The 23,091-nt window shown below is 31.3% G+C and overlaps 1 protein-coding gene across 4 annotated transcripts; it reads right to left on the reverse strand.

Moving 5' to 3' along the window:
• Nucleotides 1-7,991: 7,991 nt before the first annotated feature.
• Nucleotides 7,992-20,641, reverse strand: LOC123209375 (probable peptide/nitrate transporter At3g43790). 4 transcript variants are annotated; one of them, XM_044627391.1, is made up of 17 exons: nt 20,394-20,640; nt 20,261-20,301; nt 19,876-19,936; nt 19,679-19,781; nt 19,460-19,562; nt 19,280-19,333; nt 19,132-19,194; nt 18,195-18,244; nt 17,355-17,430; nt 15,217-15,432; nt 12,907-12,994; nt 11,112-11,197; nt 10,912-11,019; nt 10,519-10,563; nt 10,303-10,381; nt 9,201-9,244; nt 7,992-8,263 (listed from the first exon to the last, which is right to left on the reverse strand). In XM_044627391.1, the coding sequence occupies exons 1-17, from the start codon at nt 20,533-20,535 to the stop codon at nt 8,237-8,239; spliced, it is 1,386 nt and encodes a 461-aa protein (XP_044483326.1). In that variant the 5' UTR covers nt 20,536-20,640; the 3' UTR covers nt 7,992-8,236. The 4 variants fall into 4 exon arrangements, 2 of the variants coding, with proteins under 2 accessions (XP_044483326.1, XP_044483325.1); XM_044627390.1 differs by having other exon boundaries at nt 10,293-10,381; nt 20,394-20,638; XR_006501063.1 differs by having other exon boundaries at nt 8,100-8,263; nt 10,303-10,386; nt 20,394-20,641.
• Nucleotides 20,642-23,091: the final 2,450 nt, after the last annotated feature.

The raw sequence follows: 23,091 nt of genomic DNA on the forward strand, positions 1-23,091 counted from the left end.
TTTTGTTTCTGTTGTAAGGGATAAATATTCAAGTGGGAATGTGGGTACCATCACATTCTGCTATTAAAGCTCACTTCTATCCAAAACCGAACAAGAAAAACGCGGTTCCCAACAGCACGCTTCCTTTTTTTTCTTTTTTTGGTGTTTGAGTTGGATGATGATTATGACGCCGACGACTATACGACGTGGAGGTGTGCTGGAAGTGGGCACATATTAATCATGTTTAGGTTTATCTGTGGCGACATCACGTCACATATTCACAATGAAATTTCCTTTGGTAAACACACTTGACCGTCGGATACAGAAATTAAAATAATGATAAAATTACCTATAGGCCATATTTGGTAAACACGTCACGTCATATATAAGTCATATTTTATTCACTTTTAAAAATTTTAAAAATTATCATTTTATCAAATTTTATTATTATTATTATTAATAAAATTATTATTTAAAAATTTTATTTAAATTTATATTTTAAAATTACATTTAAGTTTTAAAATATTTATTCTTGTCTCTTAATCTCATATTTTTTAAGTTTAAAATTAACATTTTCTCCTAAGGTCCTAGATTTCTCTGAAATATTTTTAAAAACCCCACATATTTTTCTCTCTACCTATCGCCACCCCAAGGTTTTGAAATATTGTTGGCACACACCCTAATCTCTTCTTCCAATTGCTATTGTGTTTTTAATGTCGTCCCTTCTATCTCCAACGACCAATCTGCTAGAGGTCAAGCAGTTATCAAGCTTAGTGTCAATCTCTGATGAGTTCGCTCCTTCCCAGTGACCTCCAGACGTGATTTTTATTCTCTTTTGCATCGTCGTCGAGTGGTCCTTCTCAGTTTCTTACTGTCACCGTCCACCGAGATCTAGCAAGTCCAATGTACTCCACTTCGTCGACACCGTGACACCTTTGTTGTCAGCACCAGCCTTTCTTCCTAGTGACTTGCGTTAATGCAAATTTGACCGAAATTGAACGAGATCTCTTGCTCAATTTTAGCCACATTTTGCATTAATAAGAGTCACCATGGGAGGGAAAAGGACACCGACAGCTCGATCTTGGAAGAGAAGCACACCGATGATGGAGGAATAAGACGCTGATGATAATCAAAAACTGAAACTAAAGACGGGGTGAAACTATGATTTTTCAAAAGGCAAAGGGCAACTGTATATTCAAAAAATATGAGAGTTGAAGCCCTAGATTTGAGGGAAAAAAGTTAATTTTCAAACTTGAAAAATATGAGGTTATGAAATAGAAATAAAATTTTTAAACTTAAGAGTAATCCTAAAATATGAGTTTATATAAAATTTCTAAATGATGATTTTACCCTATAGTAACAGTAAAATTTAATAGAAAAGTAGGTATTTACATTTTTGAAAGTTAGTCTGTAGGATATTAGAAATACACGAAACCTTGGGTGGGAATATGTCTTTTGGCCTTAAAATAAATAACATTTTCCCACACTACTTTGAACTGAAAAATATTTTTTTATCTTTAATTAGTATAAATAATATTTTTATCTAAAATCAAACTCTATTACAAAATTTAAAAACAGTTTTTATGCACTCGTGTGGAAGGTTTTAGAAAGTCTTCATCGTGTAAAAATTTAAGAAAAACCTCCTAAATCTTGTAAACTTTTTATGTGATCAAGGGTTTTGTTTTATAATTTCTTTTGTGACTAAAGGGTTTTTTGTAATTTTCATGCAACCCCTAGTGAATTTCATATTGGTTGAGATTTTATGCAACTAGCATAGTGTCCATGTGACTTGTGTAGGTTTTTTTACATGGTCAGAAGGCTTATTTCCACTCGAGGTTTAGTTTATTATCAAAATGATATTTGCAACTTCTCAAAAATTTAAATATTCATGTGTTATTTAATTTCTATTAAAATTTTTTATTAGTTATAAGAGTAAAAACGTCGATTAATAAGTAATATAAAAATAATAAAATTTTATCTTTTTTTCTTACCTTAATTTTAAAATTGACAATTTTTCGACTAACCTTATATTTTTTCAGTTTTGAAAAGTAATTTTCCCTCCTCCTCTCCCCCCCCCCCCCCCCCTCCCTTCCTATTCTAGAGTTCCATCTCTTTTAGTTTTCTATTTTTTCAGCCACCCCCCAAATTTTTAAAATTTTCATTTCACCCCAAAAGTGGCACATCCTCTTCCAACAATCAAACTCCTCCTTCTCTGACCACCTTCTTTGTCCAAGACTAAATCAACATCAGATCTACTTTCTCTTTGACAATTGGGCTCGATCTTTAGGGCAAATTGCAATGCAATAGAGATGTTGTTTTGTCATCATCAAACCTCTTTTCCTTGTCTATTTTGTGTCATAATAGAGATGTCATTTCGTCATCATCTTTGCCGACAACCATAGTTGTATCTATTGTCTACATTTCTGGCCTCTCTTCAGCACGTTTTGACATCTCTTTTGCATGCACCGACCTTACAATATGGCATCTCGAAAAATTGCCATAAAACAATAGATCTTTCTCATGTCGTGATTTGCTCCTGAGACCAAGCCTAATCACCAGAGAAAAAGTGAGGCTGACAATGACTCGATCTTGGGTAGAGAAAATGACTAAAGACAAAGGAGTTTGATTATTGGAAGAGGATGTGCCACCATTAGGGGTGAAATAAAATTTCCAAAAAATTTGGGGAGCGACTACAAAAATTGAAATTTGAAAGAGATAAAACCCTCGAGTTGGGAAAGAAAAGTCACTTTTTAAAACTAGAAAATATAAGGTATAGGAAAAATTGTTAGTTTTCCAAACTAATGTAAGAAAAGAAAAGAAAATTTTATTTTTTAAATATTATTAATTAAATGATGTTTTTACTCTTACAACTAACAAAAAATTTTAACGGAAGTTGGATGATGAGTTGGTATTTAGATTTTCAAAAAGTTGCAAATATCATTTTAACAATAGACTAAACCTTGGGTGGGAATCAATTTAAAGTCTGAGACGAAGACAATTTCTTTGTCTTGTTTGTGACAAAGCAAGTTGGGGAGGGAGGCAAGAGAGCTCGAGAGGGAAAAAGAATGCAACCAGAGACGGTGAAGTTCGCCAAAAAATGCTAACAAGAAAAATAAAACCTTAAGGGGGAAATACAACTTTTTAAAACTATTAGTAGAGGAAAATTATTAGTTTTTTAAATTGAGAAAAATGAGATAAAATTTTTTTGTTAAATAACAGTTTTACCCTTAACCCTAACAATCAATTTTAACAAAGGATGAATATTTAGGTTTTTGAAATTTTATGGGTAAAAGTTTGAAAATATATTGAACCTTGGGTGGGAAAAAGTCTTTTTCCTATATCGATTTATAAATTACCACCACTTTATTTCACTTTAGTGAAATTATTCATTTTAAGTACTTTAGATAAAAGTATATCATATTCAAGTATTTTATATCATTTTTTATTTAAATGATCTAATCAAATTAGCACCTAATTTTGAGTAAGGTGAACAAAATTGGAAATATGGAAAAGAAATCAAGCTAATTATATATAAAAAAAAATTAAAATCAGTCCAAATGGAGAGAGATATTAAGGTTGTAACTAGGGCTGGATTCGAGCCCGAAACCAGCCGGGCTCTGCTCGGCTCGATCGAGCTCGAGCTGGCTTAGGTTGGCTCGGTAATTTTTTTTTAAAATTTTTTATACAAAACGACGTCGTTTTGATCCATATATATATACAAAACGGTGTCGTATTGATATGAAAAACGAGCCGAGCCGAGCCGTAAACGAGCCGAACTCTAGCCGGCCATAAAAAACCGAGTCGAGCCCGAGCTGGCTGCGAGCCGAGCTCGGCTCGGCTCGAATCCAGCCCTAGTTGTAACAAGTGAAGATGTAAGTGAAAGACCAAAATAGAAGAGGCCAAAAGACTTATTCCCACCCAAGATTTAGTGTATATATAAACTCCCATCCACTAACTTTTAAAAACTCAAATATCCATCCATAATTCATTTTCTGTTAAAATTTTCAGTTAGGATTAAAGATAAAAATATCATTTAAAAAAACTAAAATTTTATCTCTTTTTTCCACCTTAATTTTAAAAATAAATAATTGCATCCCTAACCTTATATTTTTCAAGTTTGAAAAATGACATTTCCCCTTCTAGAGTTTTATAATTTTCAAAAGCTTCTTCTCTAGCCACCCCCCAAATTCTCTAAAATTTCTTTCACCCCCATACAATTTCTGGTTTACTATCTTTCTTCTGGCATTACATTCATCTATCTTCGATTGCCTCTCTCCCCAAGATATGAGTCATCGTTAGCCCAACATTCGTCTCCACTACGAAAACAACACTAAAATCTACTGAGAAATTTGGGCACACGATTTAGGGTTTTGGCTTGGATGATTCATCTTCGATTCAATGAATTGACGCTCCCTCCCACTTCCATTCGACAAATATGAGGAAAGATATGGTCACATCCTTATTGACCACTGAAGGAGAGGTCGATGACGGCGAGAAATCGAGTTAATCTTTCGTTTGATTTCAATCAATTACAATATGGTTTTCACGTCGAATACCACTAGAGAGGGAGAGGCTAACACAACAACTCAGATCTTAGGGAGAGAAGGGATCGGAGATGGATAGATGTGACGCAAAAAGAAATATAGTAAACCAAAAGGTATATGAGGGGTGAAAGAAGTTTCATAAAATCTAAGAGGTGGCTGGAAAAGAAGATTTTGAAAATTATGAAATCAAAAGCTGGTGGGAGGGGGAATGTCTTTTTTCAAACCTGAAAAATATAAAGTTTAAGATGTAATTATTAGTTTTCAAAATTAAGATAAGAAAAGAGATAAAATTTTAGATTAAAAAAAATAACATTTTTATCTTTAACTTTAACAGAGAATTTTAATAGAAATAAATGATAAGTGAGTATTTGAGTTTTCAAAAATTAGTAGGTAAGAGTTAGACATACGGTAAACCTTGGGTGGGAATAAGTCTTTTGGCTATTGGCCAATAGAAGAAAACAAAAACAGAACTCTACCTTCTACTTTATAAAGAATCCTATCATAATATAAAACTTGTATGATTTGGATTAAGACTTTGTGACAGAGATTTGTATCCATAAGTATATCAATATAAAGTATTTATTATTTAATCACTAATTTTATATTGCAATAAAATTCCTTTCCTTTGTGCTGTTTAGATTGGGTCAATTATGGATTTGATTTAGTTTTCCTTTAATTATCAATTTTCTGTGGGTTTTTGTTTCATAAATATATGCTTCACATTCTCTGTGGGTCTTGTTTGTATACTTCAGAATCTCTCTGGATTTTTTATTGTAAATTCCATAGTTTTCTTAAATTTCTAAAATCACTTGCACCATTTAAAAACTATAACCCGAACATCCATTTCAATAAAGTTGAAAGTTGACTAGACATGTCAAAGGGTTCGGATCATATTTTTCGCACACTCAATTATTGTAATAGTCGTGTCAAAACCCATCGATTATACGGGTTATATCAAGGTTTTAAGATAAGGTTTAGGGGTCAATTTAACACAATTTGTGAAAATTTATTAAAAAATTAAAAATAATTAAATATTAATGAAAATAAAAAATTATTAGATTAAAATAATAATAGATAAGGACACGGGCGTTGTTTAGGTAGGAATGACTTATGAGGAGGAGATTAACATATTTGTTGCGTGAAAAAGAATAAATAAATACAAAAAAAAGATGAGAAGGACGTCCATCTTATCCTCTGATTAAGTTAAAGCCTTCTTATTTGTGTCCTTTTCCTTATTTTTCCTGCTGTCTCGTCACATGTTGCTACAAATCTCGAATTTCATATATGCTTAAAATGCTCAAATAAAATAAAAACTCTATTATTTAGATCAGCCAATTATTATTAACAAATGGAGAGAGCAATGGGAGGGAGAGAGGGCAAAGAAATGCGAGTTTTTAAAATTTAGATTTAAGAAAATTTAAAATAAATAGATGAATTTTTTTTTAATATTAAAGATTAAATAACAATTATAAATTTAATAGATTTTATTATCTTTACACATCTTATAAATGAGTATTTAAAGGTTTAAAATTTAACGAATGAAAGTTTAAGATTTAACTAAACTTTGGGTAAAAATATGTATTTCGGTAAAAAAAATAATAATAATTACACTTTTCAATAAATTAAGTTATAATAATTGGAAAAAAATGATATATTAATTAAAATAAGATAAAAAATTGTCGCTTAAATGTATTTGAGCAAACTTTTGATAAAGTTACTTTTTTAAGCAAATTTATATTCTTTTCCTTTAGTATACCTTTTCTTGAATTGTGTTTTTTTCCTGATAGAACTGACGACGATACACTCTAACAGTATATTATAATATTAAATACAAAATAATTTGATAATTTAAATTATAATAAATCGAAATTTTCATTGAAAACTTATTGTAGAAACTTTAACGGATAAAAGTTTAAAACTTTAAATATTAATTTCTAAAGTTTGAAGACTGATTTCTGAAAGAGATTTGATTTTGTTTGGTTACCGATTACATTAATTGTATAGATAGTGAATATTTGTTATATTAGTTAAAGTAAAAAAATTCTGATGTCATATTAGAACAAAACACAAAAATAGGATTTTCCAGAAACCGAGTATGAGAGTAAGTGCAAGTGCAAAGTACAATTGCGAGCGTGAATGTGAACTGTGAGTGCAAGTGCAAATACAAAGTGCCAGTGCAAATACGAAGTATGAGTGTGTGTATGCGAGAATGTGTACATCTCTTTCACTTTATATAAAAATATTTATATACATGAGCATGAGTCTTATATAAATATTTTTCGTCGCGCTTGCACTTTGCACTTGGTTTCCAAAAAATTGTATTTTTGCTTTTTGTTCTAATCTGACATCAAAACTTGTTCAACTTTAACTAATACAATAGATAATTATTGTTTACACAATTAATGTAATCGATAACTAAACAAATAAACAAAATCAAACCTCCCAAAAATCAGTATTCAAAGTTTTAAACTTTTATTCGTGAAAGTTTTCATAACAAATTTTCAATAAAAGTTTCTATTTATTATGATATAAGTTATCAAACTATCTTATATTTAATGTGATAATGTATTGATGAAGTATACCACCATCGATTGTGTTGAGAAAGAATAAGAGTAAGAAGAAGGCATACTAAAAGAAAAAAGTATTATTACAATAAACAATAAATTTATTTAGAAAAATAACTGTATCAAAAATTTACCTAAAAATGTTTAAGCGAAATTTTTTGTGTTATTTTAATTAATATCTCAATAAAATCAGCATCTCAATGTAAACAAGTATCATCTGATTTAATTGAGAATAAATATCCAATTTCTTTTTTTTTTTAAATTAGTTGAAAGTTTACAGTCATGGTGAAAATTATTTTATAATGTATAACAATTATATAATATTATGTAGTTATTTAGACCACACTAATACTTTTTCTTAGCCATAATTATTTATTTAAAAAATTAAAAATAAAAAAATCTTCTTTACCACAATATCACGCTTCTGTAATCTTCTTTAACCTAACCCATTTTTCTCCCTACCTTCACCTAATCTTCCAACCCAACCCATCTTCTCTTCTCTCTCATAGCAACAAAATGAATACTGAGATTTCATTATAAAGTAGAGTTTCTAGTTTTGCAGGTTTGTGCATAGTTAGATATTCAAAAAATTTAAAAATCCAATATATATATATAAATAGTGTTATATGCGTAATTTTTATATATAATTTTATACACAAATAATGACGTATCATCATGTGATTAGATAATTAAAAATAAAATAATACTTAATCATATCATAATATATCGTTTATGTACAAAATATGTATGTGTATATGTGTGTGTATATATATATAAGAGTAATGTTATATGCATAATTTTTATATATAATTTTGTACAGAAATAATAATATATCATCGAATTTACTTTTAATAATAACAATAAAATTTAAATAAAATCATTAGAATTTTGATACCCTAAGGTATGATAGAACAATGGAAAATGATTTATAACTGAATACCCGGCTCCCAACAGTAGGTTATAAAGCCCCACTTACTAAAAGAAATCTCACTTTTTTTTTATTATTATTATTATTATTATAATTACAAGTATTATTCAAGAACTGATTATAAGGATATTAAATGCTACAGACTGTTACCTGCGGTTCACTCTTGGGGTAATGCTAAAAAGGGACGAAAAGTAGAATCAATCCCAGAAATTGTATCGCGTTTAATACGAAGAAAACCATCTGATCGCCTGCGTTTCAACATTTAAATAAATAATCACCATGATCCCAATAATAAAGAAGCACAAGAATCAAAATCAATTAAATTATGTGTACATATTTATTTTTGACACAAAATTTAAATACACAGATAATATATTATCATATAATTTGATATTTTGAATTAAAGATAAAATAACATTCAATCATATGATGATACATCATCTGTGTATCCAAATTATATATAAAAAATATATAAACATAAACATATGCACAAACAATAAGCGTAAATATGTGCACAACAATTATATATCACTATATAATTAAATAATTTTGAATTAATAATAAAACGATACTCAAATCATATAGTGATACCTCATAGTTTATGCACAAGTTTACGCGCGCATTGTTTGTGCACACGTTGCTACCCAAAATATATTGATGGGATCATATGCTTCTATGCAATCAAAGAGCCCTCCATTTCAGATATCTGAAAACACAAGTCTATTTCCAGCCTAACTCTGGAATCTATGGATTATCAAGCCATAAATATTTAAGCAAGTAGATGAGTGATTCCAGCAGATTTGTCAGTGCAAAGTTGTTTGTCGAGACAATGAGTAAAAGTGCTTAGAATTTATAGTGCTTGTACTTGTACACTCTAAGTAGACTCCTAGTTTGATCAATTCAGTTTGAATTGCTAAAGAACTTTCAACAACAACTGATTATAAAAGATTACTAAAATTATGAAATAGCTGAAGTTTAGCATAAGGAAAAGCGGAAGACAAGTCTGCAAATTCTGAGAACAATCTGATAAAAACAAAGTGATATAGCATAACCAATCAAAGCAAGAGAGTAGTGCATGCTAAGAAGAAACGCGTAGAATTTGCAGTAGAACAGGGAGCCAGAAGATCCAAGATCTTCGAATAATTAACATTTAGAATCGAACACTGTGGTAAGTTAAATACACACCTGGAAGGAAGGCGGCATCTTGTCGCTTCTGTGCCCAAGAAAACCTGCAGTTTATAATGATAGGCATTGTCCATAAATGATTTATTCTATATGATCATATCGAGCACATGAGCATCTAGATTAACCTTGCATGCAGTGATGCCTTAACTGTATACACATTATGAAAATGTATGAATGCAGGGGAGAATTACGTTGACCATGCTGGGTAAAGAAAACTTTAGTTAAATGCTATATTTGCAAATTTACTTTCGTTGTTCTCCAATATGACATTTAACTTGGGCAACTCAGGCCAGGCTGACACCCTTTCATAGTAGTCTCTTTTTGTGATTACGAATAAATCAAGCTGTTTGGCTTCTGTCCAAGATGACTACAAATTTTCAACACTAACACTTAGGTGCAAGAACAAGGGCCCTGTTTTAATCACAACTTGTTTCAACACCTTTGCTATCTCAATAATTATGAGCCAAATGGAGCATCATACAATAACTCAGCCAGTGATCTGTGCGACAACCATTTTGAGCTTGATTGTCTATAACATTGTCAGGTTGAGATATTGAAGTCTACTTGTCTATTCCCAATAAAAGCTTTTTGCTCTGATTGACTCATGATTGTGAGATAAATCAAGACATTGCAATCAACGTAGGGTTTCCTCCTGGCTCCAAATTGTTTTTGTTGGAGTTTGGACCGAGCTTGGACACCAAGAACACAGTTGATTTTCCTTATAATCGCACAAGAAAAAGGAAAAGAAAAAGAAAGAGAAAAAAAATTCTACAATGTTTTAGTAAAGTTTGTGCATCTTGGCTTAGGAAACTTTTAGGTATTTAGAGAGTTCTTAGTGAGTTATGCTAAAGATATTATAGAATAGAGACAATTTCATTATCTCTCTTGACGGGCCTTATCATAAATTTCTCATTCATATTGTTGTAATTTGTTAAAGTAAGTTTCCACAGATTTTAGATATATAAAATACCATAACTAAGTTTCAAAGTATACTTTACCTCTAGAGACTGACCATGCAACTGATTAAAAAAAGATTCAAAGAATAGCCTCAACATTGCACAACCAAAAAATCTAAATTGCGCAATTACTTACAGAATACCACCTCCGGCTGGGCCAAATGCTTTGAAAACTGACATTGCAGTCATGGAAATGCCATTAGCAGCCCCTCTTTGACTCTGAGGCTACACTAGGAGCATCAGGCAGAATTAATGTATTATAACCAGAAATTACACTTGGCAATAAATATTTTCAAATCTAAAAGAAAATAAAAGAAGAAATCAATATCAATGGTTTCAGTAAATGAAGACTAAAATCATACCACAGCATTATTCTGCAATATGAATAATCCAGTCACAAGAGACACCTGCAAGAGATTTAGAAAGCCACCATCCAATCTCAAAGATGTACTCAATGAAACAAATTCATACGCACTCAAGATGGTCTTCATATTGTACAACTCATTCAGTCAACAATTAACCCAGTGAGTTAACTAAACTAATGATCATGTAAACCAGTAAGGAGTGAATTTATTCAAATAAAAGAAAATTCTCACACCCATAAATGTGAAATCAATATCTAATGGATGCAATAAAATATGAAGGATGGATATAGAATCCAACCTTAGAAATGACAAAATTATTCATCCTCTACGCATTGGAGCAAAATGGATACCACCAATAAATTTTCAGCATTTTAGTCTGAATGTACTTACCGATAGACTATTCCTTAATATCGATGCACAATTTATTGCCAAATATAGGGCTACCCCTGAGAGCATAGCTATATAAGGGTAACATGCCAACAGTGGTATTGATATTGCCTGAATAATGTAAAAATTAAGTAAGTATGATTGATCCCATGTAACAATAAAACAAAAGCAAAAAATAAGATAACAGAATGCTTAAATTTTACCGCTGAAAACCGTGTAACCGTAAGAGGCCCAAGGATTTTCTGAACTGGTGGATATAATAAAAGTTGAAATAGTAGAAGACAAAGTCCTGAAATTATAAGTCATATCATCAATACATTTGTGCAAGAAAATACAACTCAATAAGCACAAGTTATATGTAACTTTATGATATCTATGCTCACAGATGGAATTAAATGAAAGAGGTGGAAAATCACTATAAAAGTTTACACTTTAGACAGTACAAGTTCAGTACACAAGCTTTTTCATGAAATCACCATTGGGATCAGGCCATGTCTCTTAGAAATATCCCAGGGAACCCAAGCTCCAGCTTCACTTCAGTAGTTTACTGTTTATATTAATGTTTCAGTTTCTTTTTTTGACTGAGATCTAAAACCAGCAAAATTTTAACATTTTAAGCATACTGTTATGCCTCAATTTTCAAAATGACATGTGTCATACACACCATTGTCTCCAGCAGAATTAGATGCCTGATTGCCAGAGTGCACACCCTTCCTAAATGGCCTAGGTGATCGATGATGAATCAAATATAAACAACACTATGTGAAAAAAGAGACCCATTGCCTAAATGCAGTTCCCTTTAGACAGTAGGTCCTAAAACACAATAAATTTCCATGAAGAGAGGAAATCATTATAAAAGGTTTGCAAGGTAGACGGTACATATTATGTGTTAACGCAAAGCCAGTGAAACCTAGAATCATCATTAGGATCAGGCCTCCTAGACTCCTACAAAAACCTTTAGGAATCCAAAACCTTGGCTCACTTCTTGCTAATTTACTTTTTATATTCTCTTTCTAGAACGTTTCAGTTTCTTTTTGGACTGACATCACAATAGTAAATGTTAATATTTTATGTACAATGTTATGCACTGATTTTCAACATGGCATGCGTCCTATTCACCACTGTTGCCTGAGGCATTGGGTGATTAATTGCCAAAGTGAATGCGCTCCACCTACGAAGAAAAGGGAAACAATAAAATGTAAAAACGAAATCCATTGCTTAATTGCAGTCCACTTTTGGCAATGAGTCCTAAAAAACAGCAAATTTCCATGAAAAGAGGAAATCAATAGAACAATTTGCAACGTAGATGGCATAAATTGTGTAAACCCTTATGCCAGTGAAAAGTGGAATTCCTACTAGGATCAGGCCTTCCAGACACCATAAATTACCCCTTAGGAATCCAAGCTCCACCTCATCACTAATATAACGTTTGTACTCTCGTTGGAAAATAATGTAGTTTATAATTATCTCCTATACAATGAAATGTGACTTATACATTATATGGTCTGAATTGGCAAAACCCCAAACAATCTTCTGTTTTGCAAATAATCCACCACAACCACCATTACCACAAAGTATGATAGCCAAACTCCTTTGCAAGATGCAGAAGCTTCAACATTTAACCAGAAATAGAATTGCAATTGAGCAATTTGGTTCCATCATCTAATTGAAAGCTCCTATGAAGTGCAATACTAGATGTCACACACTCTTGTATTATGGGTGAAAATGTGATTGATGAAGCCCTGATTTATTATATGGGCAATAATCTATCGCCATATTTATTATATAGGCAACTAAGGCAAAGGGAATCAAACTCACTTTTGTGACACTTTTTAATCAGTTCATAGTGTCTAATAAAAAGTTTAAGATAGGCCGAAAAAGGTATTCTAATGATAGTTAATAAAGTATTTACTCAATTCAACTAAAACTGTGAAAGTTTTAAATTGCATATGCTATATTTTGACAGTAGTAGGATCATACAATCACAAGGATATACACCTGATATAGATAAAACTTCACCAACTTCTTGAGATGAAAAGCTTAAACCTCCATATTGTTTGCCACTGACTGCCCAAAGAGAGAAAATCTACAAAACAATAATAAATGTCACTAATTATAGACTTAGCACACAAAGTATGGCCACCATCTATTCAGTAGATTGATCAATGTTATAGCAGAGAAATTGCAGAAACAAGTTGAGATAAGAAGAGGCCAGGATCAATCACACTTCACTCAGAAAACAAGCAAATTTATGGTGGTTCGGCTGCATTTGAACCAGCATACGTCCACTGTCCCAAGAGCTAAAGAGTTTATATCATTTCCGTGAGAAATATGAGAATTTACAGAGAAAAGGTTTTCTGTGAATTTGCTTCTCACCATCACTGCCGCACTATTCTCTCCTCTCCTCTCAATACAATCTCAATCAAACTCTTCTCAGCACTAACACTTTCTCTTGCTCACTTCTCTGTTCTTGTATCCTAAAAAACCCAAGCTTTTATATACAATTTGACCTTCCCTTTTTGCTTCATTTTTGTGGCACCACTTGTCCAATCAGGACTGAGCGGTCCAGATATTCTATTGAAAAATAGGGAACCAGAATTGGTCGATTCCTATAAATAGAAATTGTAACTAGAACCTTTCATGGTCGGTTCCTACCTGGAACCAATTTAATTTGCCAAAAGCTCTCTTGTTGTTCTCAAATTATGCTATTAATCCATTGGATGGTAAAGTGTTGTCTATCCCACTCAGTAATCATTCTTAAGAGAAATAGCCTATTTCATTTCACTCCACACAAATCTTAATTGGCGTATCCAAATAAAATATTATTTTAGAGTCAAAAGTTTACTTAAATAGCTAATAATGAAAAAATAGAACTAAATAAATAAATTCAAAATTAGAAGACAACAAGGCAAACCTCAACTTCATAGCATTGAAGCATACTCACATCCTGACAATAACTATGTCTTTAAAAACCAAATTAGTTGGTGGTTTTTCCTTAGATATAATTGTTGAAACAACAATACTCTGTGATAGCAACAAGCGCTATGGCGTAACTAACAGATTCAACTCTAGTTGAGCGACGATTGTACAAATGGGAATTGAAATTAATGTTGACGATGGAAAGAGAGTGATAATGGACAGTCTTGGTGGCCATGAGGAAGTGGTGGTGGAAGTGAGGGTTTTGGAAAGTAATAATAATCTTTGAATCGGCAAACTTAAATTTCTTGGGTTAAGTTTTAATTAATAGAACTAAATTTCACAAGAAAGTTGGGTAGGGTAACCAACATGATAGTCAAATTTTATGATTTAGGGTTGGTGTTGGGTCAATTCCAAATCCTTAGAGGCAGTAACCAAAATCTACTAAAATTTTTCGATTTTGGTTCTTACTAGACAGTTCCAATTCTAATCAGGTAATTTGCTCAACCTTATATCCAACGATTGAGGACCAGCTTTGCTTAGCTTGCCAACACACAACAACAATTTGCGACCACTCCTAGCAACTTGCCAACACAATGCAACATTTGTAGCCCACTCCAAGTAGCTTGATAACACAACATAGCCATCGAGCCCCTTTCTTTGCCTCTAAGTTTCTGCAGCCCAAAGCTTCAAGAAAGCTTCCTGTCTAGCTTGGCTTCCATGTTGTCTGGAAAGCATATGCGTAACTCACCAAGACACCAACTTACCAAGTTCATTGCCACATATAAAACAATCAACATCAAAGTTTTGAATTTGGCTAAAACATCAGTAGGGAAGCAACTACTCAACATCTCAGTTTTCTATTAGCTAAAATGTGAAGATAGAAGTAACTAGTCAACATTGAAGTTTTGGATTCTACAACAATGCCATAATGGAATTGACATCTAGAGTTCTCTAGAGTATAATCCCTATCAATAGTTCCAAGTAACCTCTTTCAAAGTACCTCTCTATACTCCATAGAATCCTATATTCTCAAGAGAACAATCTCTTCCACCAACTTGACCTCTTAACCAATGTACCTCTATCTCTTGGGTTAGTCCTTTCCATCTTATATCGTTAAACATGTCCATCATCCATGCTCTGATAAGAACCAAAAGCAACATTATTTATTAACATTTAATTATCCATTCATACGTACCGATAACACATCAAGGATAAGGTGAGTCAAAAAAAATGATAAATTAATTACTTTTAGCTTTCAAGGGATAGAAACAACCCATTTGGCTATTTAAACTCATGTGTCAGTGCTTTTTCTTGACTAACATCATGCCAATCACAATAAAAATAAAAATAAATTAAACTTGGTTCATGATTTAAGTGAAATTAACTTACTTCTGTGTATGCAATCTCTTGAAGTGAAAATATGCAATATACGATGATAGTGGACATTAAAGGCCAATTCTTTAAAAGATTTGCTTTATGAGTTTTTTTTCTATCTTCAGCTTCTACAACATCTTCTGAGCCAACAGATTCAATTGAAGAAACTCCCAACACATCAGATGGATCACAACTTTCATCTAGCTTTGTACTATGCTTGTGCAGTGTCTCCTGCATATGCATGACAAGAGATGCTTCATATACCACCCAAAGTGAAAAATAAAACAGAATGCATTAGCAATATTGTAAAATTTGAAAATGTTATCATAATAAACAAAGAGTTGAGCATGTAAGAAATGCAATTCACAAGTTAGATGCTCTAAAGTTTTTTTCTTTTTGGTTAGGAAAGAAAGATAAAATATTAGATTAAAAGTATAAAGGAGTGAACAGGATGCCCACAAGAAAAGGAAAAACTGTCCTAAGAACCCAGATGCTTGAAAAGCTATATAAGATGAAAACCACATCTACTAATCCAAAATTATCAAAGTAAAAACATTAGAGAAACTGTTAGGCACCTGTGCCCTAGTCATATCTGCACAAATTTTTTTCCTTAGCTATGCACCGGACTTCCCAACTGCATTGGATAAAGAAGAAAGAAACCTCTTGAAACCCTCAAGTAATAGACACCCAAAAAGAATAACAACATATACAAGACATTTTCTTCAGTCATATCTTAGAAAAAAAACCTCCTATTTCTTTCTAGCCATAGAACCCAAATTGCCACAACTGCAAATATCCTTAACACAATGCCTCTCTTCCACCTCCCAAAGCAACAAAAAACAAACTAAAATAAAGGAATCACCCATTTATAGAAACAAGAATCGAACTTATATCAAGGATGAAAAAAGCCATCAAATAGAAAATAAATGGCAATCAAAAACAGGTGAAAGAGCAACTCAAATTTATTTAGAGAAAAATAAGATTTATAGTGGAATAAGTGCCATATAAGTCTTTTCCTTTAATGAAAACTCTATGAAGAGTATTCCAAACATCTAAAAAAAAAATGTCCCATAGATTTCTTCTTTTATTAACAATGTACTAGGCTGATGATAAAATGAGATTACAGCTAAAATCTGAAGGACCAAAAGGATGCTGACATTAGAATACAGAATATATATATATATATATATATATATATATATATATATATATATACATATATGTACACATACATACATATATATAAACAACACACACACACAACAGGAGATGGAGATGCAACTCAGATTTAAGAAACTTGACAGTTCTGAAAGGAATCCTAGATGGTCTGAGGTTACATCTACAAGAGGCTGTAACATGCCACCAAATTGGCTTTGAAAAGCGAATTTTATTTAATTGTTTTAACTTTCTGATACATCACTCGTCTATTTTTTTCATCTAATCACAGGAGACCACTTAGAAAGAATTATGGCATGATTTTAATAAATCTTCCTTTTTAATTTCAGTCAAGCAAAAGCTGCAAAACTTAAGATTTCAGTGTTAAGCCTAAAGATTTATATTATTGACAAAGTAATAGTAAAAAAAAATTACAAAATTCTTGACTGATAGGAACATAGATTTACATATCATTAATAACATCAGCATTTTTTTTTTGGTAAGAATAGTGATAACATCAGCATGTTTCCCACAATTTAGTAGTATAATTTCTCCTCATTATAGACACACAAACATATCACATCTTAATACAAATACACTTATGAGGTCAGAAGCTTATCCATTCTTCATCAATATTAGTGGTGTCACAAAGATTAGACACAGGAGCTTATATAATCTGTATTGCTAGGATAATCAAAAGAGTCCTAGCTTAGTAAGGTGAAAGAGAAGTTTTGGTAGAGTATTGAAATTTTAGGCTCATCTTTAGCACTTAGTTTTTAGATCAGTTCAAGTTTCTATGAATTCACAGTGCAGAATCATTCTAGGGTGGGTCAATGAGCAGTGGCTATATAATTTTTATGAGTTAGAAATATAGGAAATAGTTATGCTTTTTGAAGAAAAGTTATGCATGATAAAATCAATTATTGCTATGTAAGACCGAAGAGCACAAAAAAAAAGGGATAAAAATCAAACATGCAAATGTAATCTTTGATACTTACAGGAAGCCACCAACAAGCAATAAGAACTCCCACAGCGTAAACTGATATGGTTAGGCATGGTAAAAAGTAGGGATACCTACAAGATATAGACATGTTAATATTACAAAATCAACAATTAAAACATAACAAATTTATTTAAAAAAAAAAAAAGAAAACAGACAAACAAATTTAGAAGCAGTATTAGTGGAAAATAAAACTACTCCGTTCCATAATTAGTGTTCTTTTTTTTTATTAGAAATTTTTATTTTATGGTAAGACGAGAATCACAAGTACACCTAATATCTTTGTTATTCCAAAATTACCACTAAACTGAAATCTTTCAAGGGGTATATATTATAAAGGATTACTTCAAAGAGAAAAGAATCAAACTATTCAACATTTTGGGCAGGCCTTCCCATTTGGCTTTTGGCTCTTCTACATTATTTAAAATGTACTAAAATTGTCCATTACTTGATCTATATTTTCTTTTTCACTTTTTCATGTCAACATATAATGCCAGTTAAGACCAACAAATAATAGATTGTAAATTGACTAGCGGCACATAAAATTAACCTACTTTATACAAAATTAACTCGTAAAATTTGAATCAAATGTTCATAACTTTTAAATGAAGGTGAATTGTTTCTAATTCTTTAATATGATTGTTGATCCAGTTCTCAGATAAGATATGACGTAAATGTTATAGGTTTTGACCTGTGATTATGATATCAACAAAAAATATTTAAAAAAGTTCCATTATTCTCGAGCAACAGAATTTAGCCAAACCCTCCCATTTAGGATTAGACAGAAGAGGAAACTGTGGGATGCAATTCAGGATGTAAATGTAACAGTATAAAGTACCTCCCAAAGATAGAGTCTTCTGAAAATACAGAGGGATAAAGCTTTGCAGGCTAATGCCATGGACACATGAATTACAAACTAGTCAGCAAACTTGATAAGCATCCATAAATATAATCATTTGACAGAAAGAAACTCACATAAGAAACAGTCTGACAACAATAAAAAATGGATCATCACAAATAAGGTAAGTAATGACATTAAACAAATCATACAAAACCAAGAGTTGTGTACTGCTTCAGAACTTTACACAGTGCATTTTATTGTAAGCATGGAATGAGAAATTAATGAAGTAATAATTCAAGGAAAGATATTCAAAGTTTATAAGAATTGAAGAAAAGTTGTCATTCCTATCTAAGAAATTTTCAATCAAAATGTTCCAAGGAGCATTAAAATCAGAAACTCTAGATGACATAGTCTTGGATGTTTTGGTCACCTCAACATTGTCATGAAAAATTCATTAGCTCAAGGCATTAAGAGAAACCTTATAAGCATAATTGAAAATTTTCAAAAGTATCTAAGAAGCATAGATTCACAAATGAAATTTTTCTCACTCATCAAAAATAAAAATAGAATTACAATATAAGCAATTTAGATAAGAATGATAAATGCAAAAGAGAATATTGAAACACTAAATAATATGGGGAATTTTAGAGTATATATGTCAATATGTCAGAAGTTTCACACACACATACAACACCAAAGAAGGGATTCTCATGCTCAACAAAGTAGTCTAAGTAAAAAAGAGAGAAAATGTCATTGTAAGTATGGAAATGACTCCACACAATTAAATCATTATCATTGTGGTAACAGAAAATTTTAAAAAAAAAAAAAACAAACTGCATCTGTAACATCCTGCTACAGTGAATGAGTCTGAACAAAAACAAAAGAAGAGCCATTTAATGAACTGGATGCATCCTCTAGAAAAAAATTTCTATACCTGTGCAAGGAAACCACCAATGGCAGGGCCTAAAATCAATCCTATACCTCGTGATGTACTAACCTGAAATGTAACTCAAGTTATTGCATAGAAGTATACTAATGATAACTGAAACCAGTCAGAATAGAATGCAGAGTAAACATCTTACAACAGACAGTGCCAAAGCATGATACTCCTCTCTACAAACTTCAGAAGCATAAGCCTAAAAGTTATGCCCGAGAGATGGAGTTTAGAAATGGAGGTGAGAAGAAATAGTTAGCTAACCAAACCAAAAAGAAATCTCCACAAATCAATAATTTAAAATTGCTACCAAAGTGAAATTCCATACCCTAATTGTGCCAAGTAAACTATTGAAACATCCTAGAAGAAATCTCATTGAAAGTGCCATCCAAAAGTTTGTACTGAGGCCAAAGAGACCATTAAACACAACCCTGAATCCATAAATCATTATTGTCAATACCATTCAAAAAATCAATAAATGTTGAAACAAACAGGGTTAATTTCTTCAACAATATATTGAAATAATAAGTTTAACAAAACTGCTAACACTGAAAATGTCCCTATTAAAATAATAGGTTTTCGACCATAACGATCTGCCACTACACCCCAGAAGACAGATGTCAAAGCACGTCCAACCATGAAAGAAGATCCTAGGAAATAAATAAATGAAATAGGGAAAAAATTTTTAGACAGGATTCATAATTATTTTTAAAAAAAAAAGCATGAAGTATAGAAATATATTACCCACAAACCCAGCATAGAAACCAATATCTTCCTCTTTTTCTGCGACATTGAAGTCCCTGATCTACATAAGACATGTATAAATATTTAATATAAATATAAATAACTATGAAATTGCTTATCCTCCCAAAATAACTTAAGTAGCAGGCAAGAGCAAGTCCTTGATGACGAAAATTAAAAATAGATAAATAAAGGAAATTATGTGGCAGACAGGGAAAAGCTCAGTTCAGTAGTCAGAAACAGGAGATAAGTTAACAAATCCACGCCAATACTACTACAGCCTCTGTTAATTTTAAAGAAAATCGTTTCTTGAAAAAATTCACAAGCTTTGTAATAAACAGAAGCTGTGAGAGACAACGAAATTTTGAAGAGATAAATGGCCTCTTACCATGAAGTAGAGAAATGGAAAGAGCGATGATATCGGCAAGGCTGAAACATACAAACAAAAGAATCAAAAAATAAGTAGAAAAAATGGAAAAAAAATTAATGATTATTGAAAAGGAAAATGAAAATAAACTGACCAGTGCATAGAGAGACAAGCCAAATATAGGATAAGTTCTTGTAAGGGACACCTCTCTGTTGCTCTTTAAGACGATTCATTCGACAACCTGGACAGTTGTCACTGTAATTTTTCTCTACAAGTGCGCTTGTGTTGTCAGCCATGGATGACCCTTTTCTGAGAAAGAAGACCAGTTTCCACACTCAGCAATGAAGAAGAAGACAAGTTGAGACAACTGCATTTTAAACTTTTTGGGCATGGCAAATTGGCCACGGACGTCCACGCTGACTATTCTATTACTTCTTTATTAACAAGAAGACGAACTCCGCAAGATTACAAAAGAGTGAATTACCTTTGACCACCCAAGGTTTAGCTAAAGAAATTTTCACCGTTTAATAATATAAATCATACTTTCTTGTCCAAAATTAAAATCCCTTAATAAAAGAACTAATCATATATGATAAAATATTGATTTTACCATACAAATTATTTTAAAATAGAAAAAAAATATTTTACATATTAATCTTAATATTTTAAATATGATAATTTAACTCTCATATAGATTTAAAAGCTTATAATTCAGTCTCTAAAATCGTAACTAATATATCATTTTGATTAAAATATCTCCATCACTTTTGACCATTGTCACCAACACAACCAAGCAAATGTTAAGCATGCCAAGGAGGAACATCATCTCTCCTTTTTGGATATGGTTTTTCGTGTCATTTTGATCTTTGTGGTTGATGGAAAAAGTAGTGGAAAGATCTCTAACATTTTAGTGTCGACTTAAATATTGAAATAGTTCATCATATGTAGCTTTTGTGTGAGGGCTTGAGATTTTGTTGATGTTGTTATTTTTTAGAGTCGATGTTGGGGTTCACAAAAATAGACCTAGACTAATTTATCATTATTGTCTATTTGGAGATTTCTAAAAACCCAATTTTAACTTCTTCAACTTGGAGATTTTGGTGTTAGAAAAGTTGTGAGGTTGGGAGTGTGGGGTGGTTTGCCAGGATAAAAGGGTCACAACTCAATGGCAATGGTGAGGATTGACCAAACCATTGGAGAAGAAGAATATGAGGGGTGATGTGATACAAATTCAATATATAAAAAGGATTTTATTTTTCAAATTTTGTTAATTTGGGGTATTATGATAATTTTAAAAAATAAAATAATTAGAAATAAAATTCCAATTTAATATTATAACATTGTGTTAAGGTTTACACAAAATTTAATTTTGATTAAAAAAATATAATTTATAATCCTAGCCCAAAAAAAAAAAAAGTAATTTACTCTTTACTGAATCACCAAACTTTTTTATTTTTATCATCCACCCCCAATGCATACAAGGTTAAAATTAAAAAAGAATGAGTGAATTGCAGTTTCCCACCCAAGGTTTTATCGTAAATCAATTTTTACTTCTAATTTATATAAATAATATTTTCCTACTCAAAATCAATTATAAATAAAATTTTTCACCTAAAATTAAATCATGTTATGAATGCAAAGAGAAAGCTCAGGAATTTTCATTTGGTAAAACATTTGGTAAATGAGGTGCTTGATGATGAATCTATTGGGTCCTAAGTCTCTCCATGTCGGCCAACTTGTCCGGTTTACTTAACTATCAAAAAATAGTTGTTAAAGGTTATTAGTTGACAATTAAACTGTTATTTAAATGTTTAAAAACTGTCTTTCCACTAAGAGAACGTAATATTTTACAGAAAAGGTTTTTTTTTCTCTTTTTATTCTCCATACACAAAACCAAAAATTATATAGAGATCAAGTCTCCAAAAGAAATACAGTACGTTTATAAATGGAGTTGTAGAAATAACTCATGTCAACACCTCACGTCATATTCAAATGTATTTCATCGTAAACTTAGAGTCAAGTACACAAATTATGTTTATCGTAATTTATAGAATTCGATTTAATATGTTTAATTGTTTCCAACAATTGCGACTGCTATTTCTGTTGCTACAATTGATTGGACAATAACCCTTTATTTTGAAATTTTCGTCATGATCTGTTGTTACTCTTTATGTGTTTTTTATTTTGGCCATTATTACATCTAATTTGAGCGAAACAATTGTTGGGGCTGAATTAATATTTTATAGAACAAACTTGGTTTCTTGATGATTGGCGGTACAGTGGAAATTTTATGGTGGGATGACTTTTTGGATTAGTGGACACATTTGAACCAAAAAAAAAAAAAAGGCCAAAAGATTTGTTTCTACTAAAGGTCCTCACTTTTTAATTTTTAAAAGTTTAAATATCTATTTATAAGTTATTTTTTTTTTAAAAATTAATTAAAATTAAAGATAAAATTGTTATTTATTAAAAAAATTAAAAAAATTAAAGTTTTATTATTTTTCTTTTCCAAATTTAAAAATATCACAATTTTTTTTCCATCCAAAGTTTCTAAATTTTGAAAAGTGATCATTTTTCTCCTAAACCTAAGATTTTTTTTTCTTTCTTTCTCTGTCCATCAATAACTTCCTCTTTTTTTCTCTATTGTCGATTAAGGAAAACCTATAAATGGAGACGTTGATGACGATGAGTGAGAAAGATGGCGAATCTTCATCTTTATTGAATCGGCATCAAATAACGTCAATCAACTTCATTTTTCGTTTATTTGGTTTTAGGAGGAAATGAACCAAAAAATGAAAGCTTTGTTTGAAGCCGATTCTCGTCATTCAACAAAATTCAATGAAAACCAAAAT

This window comes from Mangifera indica, chromosome 2, assembly GCF_011075055.1.
Source record: "Mangifera indica cultivar Alphonso chromosome 2, CATAS_Mindica_2.1, whole genome shotgun sequence".
NCBI classification, from domain to species: domain Eukaryota; kingdom Viridiplantae; phylum Streptophyta; class Magnoliopsida; order Sapindales; family Anacardiaceae; genus Mangifera; species Mangifera indica.